An 11,251-nucleotide genomic window follows, 5' to 3' on the forward strand; every position below is an offset into this window, starting at 1 on the left:
AACTACAATTATATAAATCCAAAGCAAGAAGTTGGGTGTAGATCAAAAGACAGTTTTTTTGGCAGAGCTTAAAATAAGTTGTGGAACTTTGAAAGAAACCTTTTTCTGCAATAGATAGCTAGAAACAGAAAATAGGTATTTTAAATTTATAAATATATTTTAGATATTTATTCGTTAAAATTATTTTGATATTTAAATAATTATTGATGTTTTTCAACGTAGAATGTCAAATTCCACGCTTTCTCCCTTGTCCGACGATGTAGTTCCAAACGATGATCTAAATTACTCAGCAAGACCTTCTTTCCTATTTTCTCAAAATATGCAGGAATCTTCTTTCGCTTTAGACTTCATGAGTATGGATCCTGGAATCGTGCTGTCGCCAACTTTAAATATTTGTTCACCTCACTACGATTTACACTCGCCTACAGAAAGTCACAACAGTTCTTTGATGACTGCTTTCCCTTCGTCACCTGTATCACCTGTTATGAATTTTTTGTCTTCACATACATCAAAAGATAATTCGTATCCAGAACAAGAGAAACATTCACCTCAACGAGAAATGCTTTCATTTGACGCAGAAGTACAGAAACCTCTGACTTCATGTTTTTCGTTGACTGAAGCTTTTGGGCTTTCAAGAAATTTATCCTGTTCACCTCCAGCACCTTCGAAGGGCAATGCAATCCCACTTCCTCCACCACCGCCACCTGTTCCTCAAACAAAAACCATATCTCAGGCAAATCATGACGTTAGCGATTCAGCCCCAAGAACACCAAATGTGATTCAAGTTTCACAAGTTATACCAAACAATCAACAGACCATTCCTTTGCCTTCAAAGACAATGCAATTTATTCCACTAGTTAGTGCAAGAGAAGGATCTATCGAAACAACACCTCAATCACCGAACATTTTTTCAGAATCTCCAATATGTATTACTAGTCAGTCTGATGGAGCTTTAGCTTCAAATGCTGGAGGATTGCCTCGCCCACCTTATCAGTTTATATTGCCTCCTTCATTTGCTGCTTTAAATCAAAAGCGATTGGCTGCAGCAAGTGGTGCTCCACACTTAACTCAGAACAACGTTTCTCGCGCACAGCCTTTTATAATTATGCAAAATCCAAGCAGTCACCAAATGATACAAAATTCCCAAATGCAAAACTCATCCCATCAGATTTCCACAACTCCCATTCGAGCACAAGAATATGCGGATGATTCTTCAATGCTAACCTTTGCTTCTTTGGATCCATCTGCATCTGCTGTGCCGCAATCGTATCTTCCTCCTGCTCCCACAAACAACTTTCAGTCTCCCATGCAGACATCTTCATCTCCGCGTTTGAATGTTAGGATGCGCAAGTCTGAGTCGGCTAATCCGTATTTGTCTTCAATGGCGGAGCAGCAGAACTCTCTTACTCAAGTGAGCTCAACAACTCCTCCATTCTATCCAAATACTCCCCCTGGCATTTCTCTGAATGCCCCACACGCATATCAGCACGGCCACTCAACCTCGCTTCAGTTCGATTCGTTAGTTCAAGGGCATATTGCGATACACCCTTCATCCTCGCAGTCTCCGCAGAATATTTCATCACCCAACTTAAGTGCATCCTGTTTAACTCCTCCGTCTCCGTATTCCCAGTCGTCGCTTCAGATACGTGGGAGATTGGGGCCCCGCCGGCAGTTTCATGCACTGCGATCAGAGAAGGACGTAGATGGCAAAGCTCCGTTCCGATCGTTTCTGTCAGTCACTGGACAAGTGCTGCATTTATTGACTACACAGGATGGGAACAGATTCCTGCAAAAGGTGTTGGACGTTCTGTCTGCACAATCGCATCCGCCTACAAAAGACGATGAAGACACATTGATTCAAGCACGTATGTTTGATTTACTGAAGAAATGTGAGGACTTTCGAAGAGAGCGCAAGAAGATGGCAGAGAAAGGAGAGAAGGAATGGGCTGAAAGAGAAAGAAACAGAATAAAGAACTTGAAGCAGATTGGGTTTGGCTCCATAACAACTGGATCTGTTTCCGAAGAAGCGCAATGGGGTGAGAGGAACGACATACAAATGGGCCAATCGAAAAACGACTCACCGTCTCCTCAACTTCAAGGCGGAGGTGCTTCAAATGGTATTCTGCCTCATTTGTCTCCAGCTAACTCATACTCGTCTCTATCTCATACACCCACTCAGCGCTCAATGACTAATTTGTCTCATAAGCCTCGCCTGCCACTTGACCCGTCGCCATTGGTGGTGTATGTCATTGACGTGGTCATAAAAGAGGTTGGAAATGATCTGAGAATGCTTTGTCTGAACCAGTTTGGCAATTACACAGTGCAGCGGTTGATGATGCGAGGGAACACAGCACAACGAGATGAGATCTTCAAAACGGTGTGCATGGATGTTGGGTGGATGGGGTGCCATCCGTTTGCCTCGCGTGTTATTCAGAGAATGGTAGATGTAGCAGACAGTGAGGAGCAGGTGTCTATGCTGAGGAGGCAGACAGAAGGGCAGGTGTTGCAGATGATCAAGCATGCGTCAGGTGTGCATCTGCTAACAAAGTTCATCACGACGTGGGTGGACGACAAGAATGACGATGAGTGGGATGACTTGCTTGATGGAGGAGAAAATATTTGCCAAGCTGGCAAAGAAAAAGACAGAAAGACAATCTCACATATAGTTGAGAAGGAAGAGAACCATGCGCCTGGATATTTGCGTGATTCGTTGTTTGTGCTGGATGAGCTGCTGACAAGAGAAGCATTGTCTCATCTGCTATCTACACGTGATGGATGTACGCTACTGCAGAAACTTGTTGTGACAGCAGATTCCGAAATGAGAGAGAAAATCATGCGAAAGGAGAGGAAAGTGAAGGAATATGAGGCAAAACATTCAATCTACATGGCCGAGATGAGCCAGCGAGGCATCACGCTGCTCCATCCAAGCTACCCTCCGTCTCACTTGGTGCGCCCGCCCTCTTCGCTGGTGGCGCTTGTCGTGCGGCTCTCAGAGGAGTTCCATCTTGTAACAGCGCTGCTGCTGAACGAAGAGCGGACAAACACTTTCATTCAGTCACTCACAATGCTCAACTGGACAGCTATAGATGCATGGAGCGAGGCAAAGCATAGACAAGAGAAATATCGTGCAAAGTTCAGAAACAATTCTCCTTCCGTTATAACGACACCTCCGTCTCAGTCAGAACAGAAGCAAAAGAGTTGCAATAAGTGCTCAGAGAGTCCTGTTAAGCTCAACACACAGAATTCTTCACCAAAGAATCCGGCGTCTTCTACGTGTATTGTTGCAAACAGGCATATGCTCCCCCCACCTCCACCGCCACCGCCTCCTTCACTCACCGTGCTGCATCCATTGGCTTCTCTTTCGCCAGCATCATTCACAAGTCAAGTTATGTCCCCAGCACACACACAGTTGCCCCCGCCTCCACTTTATGCTGATGATGGCACCAATCATTTTAGTCCTCCAACTGCATCTCCTTATTTGTCAACTTCTGCTTCTGCTCCTGTTACTCTGCCATCAGCTGCATCGCGTTGTGAGCTTTGCCAGTCTGATGCACCTTCTTCTATTTCGTGTATGCATTCTTGTTCTCGCCCACACTCTTCCATTCACATTCCTTACACACTGCCTTCTCTTCGCCATATGTTTTTTGCCTCCTTTCTACCTCACTTTGCTGAGTTATGCTGCTCAAAGACAGCTTCACCCACAATTGAAAGGATGATTATGATGTGCGACTGGGACACCAAAAAGGAGCTTGTCCGTATTCTTCTCCAACCCTCTCATCAGAACGACAACAAAGGTGACAATGCAAAAGTGCTGTTCAACGCAAACAAAAGTTTATCCGCTGCTCATGTGACGCCTGTCGATTCCATTCCAGTTACATCATCATTGACATCCTCTTCTTCAACGCCTCTGTCTTCTTCTGTTGCTTCCTTTGGCAGCAGCACTCAGACAGATTTATGTTCATCTTTCTTATCTGATTCCGCTCAAACTGGGCCTTCACGTGACAGCAAGCTATTTCCTCAGAAGCAGAACACTCAGCCAATTAATGAATGTGTTTCATCTCTTCCTCCTCTTCCGTCAGATAGTTTGTCTTTGCCTGCATTAGCCTCTTCACCCCTCTCTTTATGTGCCTCGCCAGCCACCACAAACTCAACAACCACTCCAACCACACCAATCACACCACCAACAGCAGCAGCAGCAGAAGCAACACCTTCTTCAGCCACAGCCTCTCCGAAGCATCAGATGGAGTCAACCTCTTCTCTTCTTTGTATGCATACTCTTTCTGTGTACTCTTCATCATCTTCGACTCCTCTCCTCATTCAGCTCAGTCTGAATCCTTATGCCTCGTCTGTGGTTCTGAGACTGCTTCTGTCGCTGTCGCTTCCTGACCTCCTCCCTTTCTTCCCAGAGAACATCGCAGCAACCGAGGAAGAAAGAGCAAATAGACGAATTGCGTTGCTCCAGAGCAAAGCCAACAAGCTTTCGGTCGCACAACAGAAGACAAACAAGTTCAAAGAGAAAGGCGCCTGCAATAAAGAGGCAAAGAAAGAAGCGAAAACAGTCATGCACATTGGAAAAGGTAGCAAAGAAAAAAGTGAGTTGGATGAAGGCGGAGAAGATCATAACTGTGAAGAAGAATCAGAAACAGAGACAGAAACAGATCTATTTCTTAATGACTCGTTTGATGAACAGGATCTGATGGAGACATCAGACCGCGAAGAGAGAGCTGTTCTGTCGTCTGTCCGCAGCACAATCTACCAGCTGACATCGCCCACCTCTCCATTCGCCAAGTCCTTCCACTCCTCCTCTTTCTCCTCTGCTTCGTCTGCCTCTCTTTCTCCCAGGCAGTCTCCATCTGGATCAGCCACTGGACAAAGCTTGGGTTCCAGCTCAGTTCCGCTTTCTGGTTCAAATTCTGCTTCAGGTTCGTATTCACAGCCAGCTCCTGTGTCTCCTCCGCTTCTGTTTGCGCCTTCGAATTCGCCATCGTTTTCGCCTTCTTTTGCCCCCACTTCTGCTTTTCTGCTGAGACACAGCCCTTCTCTTCTGACAGACCCTCTTTCGCCACTTGAGTTCGCACTTCTAAAAAAATTGGAGAGAAAGAAAAGAAGACACAGCAAAGACACTAAGAAGAATGAAGACGATGGAGACGCTTTGTCAAAGAACAAGAAGGACGATGAGACTGAGGAAGACACATTTGAGGCACGGCTGGTGATGATGAGATCGATTGTGGAAGTGCTGATGGACAGCAGCAGCATCATTCGCTATTCGCCTACGGGGATGCAAGTGTTGGAGTCAGGGAGCATGCTGCTGATGAAGATGGAGGAGCATTCAGCATCCAGAAACAGCAGACTGAAGAGAGAGAAAACGGGAAGCGAGGGAAAAGAAATGAGTGGGAAAAGAGAGTATTCAGTGCATAAAGATGCGCTGTTCAGAAGGGAAGGCGAACGAAGAGAAGGAGCCGATCCCTCGTCGCTTTATTATTACTCGCCACGCGATGGAGAGATGCAGAGCATTGAGCGTAACATGATGGTTCGGACTTCCTCATCATCTCCGTCTCCTGTTGCTTCGTTCTCTCACTACTCCACTTCTTCATCGCTATCCCCTTTCTTTTATTCTCCTTCTAATTCGACTGTGCCACAGCAGTCAGATTCACCGCCTGCTCGTTCTGCCTCAGCCAAAAATCGCTCTGGAAAGGAGGCAGACAAAACTGATTCAGCTTCGAACTTCAAAGCACTTGGATCCACAACACCTTTGCCACCATTGCCTTCGACTTGCTCTGCGCCTGCTTCTGCTTCTTCCTCAGAAGCGAAGCAGAACAATTCGTCACATGCAGTCAATAAATGCGCTGTGCCACAACAATCTGTGCTGTTTCCGCCTAGCAGCATCCACACTAGTATTAGTAATAGTAATAGTAATAATTGTAATAATAATAATAATAATAGAAATGTGTCACCTGTTCCAGAAGAAACAGAACCAACCTCTTTGCGTTATCGAAAAGTTGCGCGTCTTCAAAAGCAGACAAACAAAAAGGAGGCGAACAGCAATTCGTCATCTGATAGTTTAGCTCCTCGTCAAAAAACTGTTAAAGTATCGTTAGGCAGCCATACTGTTGCATTACAAAAGAAAAACATTGATAAATTAGAATCATAGTTTGAAAAATCCTCTTCAGAGGAACCCACTTCGTAGCATAATGGAAAGCCATCTCTTAATTCCTTTGCGTTGTATCTTGGATAGAATTAATTTTGTTTCTTTTCTTCATCAACAGCAACTATCCCTTTATAATCTTATTGTATTCACTTTGCATATTAGTCAGTACACGTTTTTTATATAGAATCTTTTCATACTTTTTTATTTGTTTAAAATATTTATGTAGATACTTTGACGATATTTATTTATTATTAATTTGTAATTAATACTTTCTTTGGCTATTCCTACTTTGTTTTTTATGCTTAAATGCCGATTGCATTTTCCTTCTTACAACTCTTGGTAATCTTTATGAAATTAGTTGTGATTTCTATTTTACAGAATTTTAAATTTTTTATTTATTTCAAAAACTTGTTCAAAGTCTTGGTTTTTTTGGATGACAAGCAATTATTACACTCAAACAATGAGTTAATGATGCACAGTTTTTTGTCTTTTCTATCTTTTACAATTCTTCAAGTACATAATCATATCATTCAACTACACTTGTATCGAGAAATCCAAGCGAACTATGTTTTTGTAGTTCATGTAGTATTACACAATAAACGTTTTGTGTGTGTTTTGTTCATTTTTTTCCTGTTGAAAAATTTATTAATCATCAGAAAACTTTAAACATCAATAACGATACCAGACTTTGAACTTTTCAGAGTTGTCCAAATTAAAAAAATAAAAAACAGTTAATTATAATCAGATGAATGTGGTAAATAGTTTGAATTTTTTTATAATGAACACAAATTTTTGAAAGAAAAAGGGAGAAAAAAGAAATGTCGAAAGGATGTCGATAATCAAATTATAATGTTATCGTTAAATAATGTTCATTTCTTTTGTTGTTTTGCAGCATTCTTTTCCATTTGTTCCATCTTTTGTAAGACGGCTCCTTTGATAGGCAAAATTTTTGGTTTACACAACAGTTCTCTTTAAAATCAAATAGCTTTTTGAATGGCAAGATAAAATTCACGGAACATACGTTGTGACACTTTTTTCGGAAAATATTATCCCTTTTTGAGCGATTACTTCTGGAAATATCTGATGAGTTGGCTGCTCCATTTTAAATAAATGGGACATTTGAATTAATTTTCGAAATAACTATTAATTAAAAAAAGACAACAACAAAACAATTAAAATAGAACAATTTGATAAAATACACATTTGCTATAAAAAATAGGACTTCGTCCAGACAGTATAAAACAATTGATAAAAAAAAAAACAATAGTCAAAATATATTTTATTTTCTACCAAGGAACAATATCTTGCTTATTATCGAGTAAGAGTGCTTTCATCATCGAATAATCACCTGCACGTGCTCTTCCGATCATCTGGTTCCAAAAAGTGCTTTGCTCCATCACCTTCCATTCCTCCAGCACCTCTTGTGCCCATCTTGATGTCTCTCTTAGAGAGATGGAATCAACCTTCGATTTGAATCCCAGCGTGGCCATGCTGAAGAACGACTTCGTCAGCGACTCCAGATCGTCTGCTGCTGTGTACGAGGTGATGCCTTTCTTCTCATCCTGCATCAGCATCAGCACCCTGTCACTCGCATAGCTCAGCGGCTGTGTTGTGAAGTACGGTTCTTCCATCAGCCCTGCTGAGCCCATGTCCACCAGACACACATCCTCATCAATCGACCCTTGTCTCACCAGCACAATATGCGAAGGGCGGATGTTCCGATGCACAATGCGGTGTCTGTGCATGTGCTGCAGTGTGTCAATGAGAGAGAAGAAGTGTCTCCCCAAATGCGCCGAGTTGAATGGCCATGGCCTTCCCACTGGCTGAGTCACTATCAGCCGCGCATGTTTGCTTACAAACACCAATTTTGGCACACGCGGCACCTCCTTCTCAGTCAGCAGCTGCAGCATCTCTGCATCCTTCAGCATGTCTGCCAGCTCCACCCCGTCATACACCTTCACAATCAGCGGGCGTGACTGCCTCGCCTCCAACCGCCCTGCTCGCACCATCGCTGTCACCAGCGAGTCCTGTGGAGCTGACTGCTCTTCGGCTGCCTGCTTCAGCCGCATCTTCTCGTGCTTCTCTTCCTCTGGCCCTGCCTCCTCCATCGTCGCTGTCACAATGAACGAGTGGCGCCCATATCCCAACATCGCCCCAAACCGGAAAGAAAGGTGCTCCACCTCACAATGAGGGAGATATCCGAAGAAAGACGGCGGCTGTCGCATTAGCCAGGTGAATGTTGCTCTGCACTCGGGATCAGAGAATGGCTGCAGGGAGTCAAAATAGACGGTGATCTTCCCCTTTGCCCTGCACGCGCAGAACACCTGAAATGCATTTGGTGTGATGAGCAGCGTGATTGCGTAGAAGCGCCATGCCTGATGATCTAACAGCTTCTGTGCGTGGATGACTGACTGGGCATGTAGATCAGGTCGCATGGCATATCCGTCCTCGTGTCTCTCAGGCGCCTCAAACGGCGGGACGTGATGGATGTCGATGATGCTGACGATGTTTGAGGACTTGCGCGGGGCTCTTGTTGGGTTCTCGACGCAGAGGTAGATGGATGGGCGGTAGCTGGCAATGGACATGCCGATGCTGTAGTCAGTCGCAAACATCTTGTGGTCTCTGTGGACTGTTATTGTGTCTGTAGTTGAAATAGAGGAGAAATCAATAGAAGCTGCGATGGATGTGCTTGTCTGATGTTGTGGAGGGCCAGAGCGGATGACGATGTTGTCAGCAGGCTCAAACGATGCGCGATAGACAGACGGATCCGCAGGGGGTACTTTTGGGATGGGAGGAAGGGCAGATTCTGAGGTGGATGCCAGGAATGACTGAAGTGTGGCTGTGGCTGGCTGAGAGGAAGAGGCAGAGGCAGAGGCAGAAGAAGCAGGTGATGTGGAACATGAAGAAGAAGAGGAAGAAGAAGATGATGATGATGCAGAAGCAGAGGCAGTAGTTGGCTGACGCACTCTTTTTGAGAAGCCGAATTGAGGAAGGCCAGACGGGATGAGCTCATCATCATCATCATCACGCGATCTTCCGCTGTCTGCAGCAATCGCCTTTTTCACAGCCATCAGAGTAACCTCTTCACTCGGAGGTGGAGGTGGGATGAACTTGCGGAGCTGCTCAATATCTCCGTGGAAGACTATTTCTCCGGCTTCATTGATGTGAAACACAGTGTTGTCCCGCTTTACTATCCGGATGCCTCCAATCAGACAGAGGAACATCAGCACAGACGAGCAGACGAGGAGGTTCGGGCGGTTGGTTGGTGCAGCAGGAGGGAGAAGAGACAGAAAGTCCATTGAGGCAGGCGGAGGGTGCTGAGCGAGGTGCATATCGACAAGATGCTGGGGGATGTGGTCAGCAGCAGTGGGCACTGAGTTTGGCCGGATGAACTTGTGGCTGTCGTTGTAGAAGCAGAAGCCCCATGGATAGAAAGGGATGAGTGCAATCTCCCGTGATTCATAGATACTCGCTTCGGGTGTGAAGTCGGTGGTCAGCTTGGGAATCTTCAGCTTTCGTGAACCGCCTGCTCCTTTCTCGTCCTCTGGCAGGGAGAGTGTGAGGTAAGGCGAGGAGAAGAGCATGATGGAGCGTTGGGGTGTGTTTGTGGACGGCATGGCATCTTGAATGCGAAGCAAGTGGATGAGGCGTGTGGCAGTAGGCGTATGATAGGGATGATGGAGAAGAGACAGAAAGCGAAGAATCTTCTTTCGCATCGGAGCGGGGATCGATGTTCGCACCAGCCACTGGAGAAGAAACAAGATTGGATGCAAAAAGAAGAAAGGAGATGGCAGAGTCTCTAAGCTGTCTCCCCTCTCATCAGGAAGGAAGTCGCGATAGACTGTCATTGACTTCGCCTGAAACACATTTGCAAACAACGACTCATCCACCACCACAACAGCTGCCTGTGCAGGCGCTGCTGCTGCTTGTGCCGCTGGCTGCCCCGCTGCTGCTGCCGCAGCATCGCCTGTGGCTGCCTGTTGACCTGCTGTTGCTGCTGCAGCTGCTTCAGTCCCAGCAACTGCTCCAGGAACAATTGCTGCAGGAGGTGCAGCTCCTTCCTTTGTGGAGTCCGCCAGAACAACAACAACTGGCTGCTCGTGTTCTTGGCGCTCCTTAATTTTGATCGGAGCTTTCGTCATTGGAGGCAGTTTTGTTCCTGTTCTCAGATATTGAAGAGCGCTTTCATGGAAATTATACGGATGCTCAACCCCATTTGTATCCTTAGCAATTGAATCAGTATCACATTCGTAAAAAATAAGTTGTGCACATTCGTGCATAAGTGCTGTACCCTTTTCTTCAAATGCATTGAGACGCTGAAGACAAGTGTCAATATTTAATTGTGTAACTGCCTTTATACGTGTGTTATGAGGCTAAAAAAAAATCATGAAAAAATTGTTTAGTAAGCAAAGAAAATAATAAAAACGCAAAAATGAATTTAAATATCATATCACTTAACACAAATAGATCGTACCTTGACATTTAAGGTCATTCTAATAAAAAATAATGTGAATAATGACAATTGTTTAGGCTCAACGTATTGATTCGCTGATGTTGTGGCCACATCATCGGACTTCTTCTTAAATAGTAATGGCGTTCTTTCATTTGTTTTAAAATATTCGCGAATTCCCCCTTCTGGCATGTCAACTTTTCGCCCAAGTTCCAGAAGAAGAGGGAATTTCTTCAAAGTGGGCCAAAGTAAAGACTGTAGGAAAAAACAATTGTTATTAAAAAATTAGAAAATAAGTTACAACCAACCATTGCTGTAGGGTTATGAAGAGTGAGATGCTGATATAGCGCCTCCAAAAACCCAGCTTCTAAATAATCAAATAGACGATTTACTCTGAGTATAGCCTTCAATTTTTGCTTTATTTTTTTAAAATCATCTTTTGAAATCATGAGTAAATCTCCTGTTGTGCGAAAAGCTTCAACACATGCTTTAGGGTCGGTCACAGCTAAGAATAATAAAATTATAATTAAAAATCCAGGATGATAAAAATAATCGCTTTACATACGTGCATCAAAGAACCTTTCAAGCGTCTCCTCAGTTGCATCGATCATGTTTAACACGAACGCTTATTTAAAGCTGAAAGTGCGCAAGGA

The 11,251-nt window shown here is 44.3% G+C and overlaps 2 protein-coding genes across 2 annotated transcripts; one reads left to right on the forward strand and one right to left on the reverse strand.

Moving 5' to 3' along the window:
• Nucleotides 1-223: 223 nt before the first annotated feature.
• Nucleotides 224-6,762, forward strand: MONOS_859 (uncharacterized protein; the record flags this gene model as incomplete). The annotated part of the gene is made up of 1 exon (XM_067879013.1): nt 224-6,762. One exon carries the CDS (start codon nt 224-226, stop codon nt 6,149-6,151), a length of 5,928 nt encoding a protein of 1,975 aa, XP_067719772.1. The 3' UTR covers nt 6,152-6,762.
• Nucleotides 6,763-7,272: 510 nt separating this feature from the next.
• MONOS_858 (uncharacterized protein) lies at nt 7,273-11,209 on the reverse strand (the record flags this gene model as incomplete). Its single annotated transcript, XM_067879002.1, has 4 exons — nt 7,273-10,521; nt 10,623-10,853; nt 10,907-11,103; nt 11,164-11,209. The coding sequence occupies 4 exons, from the start codon at nt 11,207-11,209 to the stop codon at nt 7,435-7,437; spliced, it is 3,561 nt and encodes a 1,186-aa protein (XP_067719773.1). The 3' UTR covers nt 7,273-7,434.
• Between the last annotated feature and the right edge of the window lie 42 nt (nt 11,210-11,251).

This window comes from Monocercomonoides exilis, assembly GCF_001643675.1.
Source record: "Monocercomonoides exilis strain PA203 chromosome Unknown scaffold59-495361, whole genome shotgun sequence".
Lineage (NCBI taxonomy): Eukaryota > Preaxostyla > Oxymonadida > Polymastigidae > Monocercomonoides > Monocercomonoides exilis.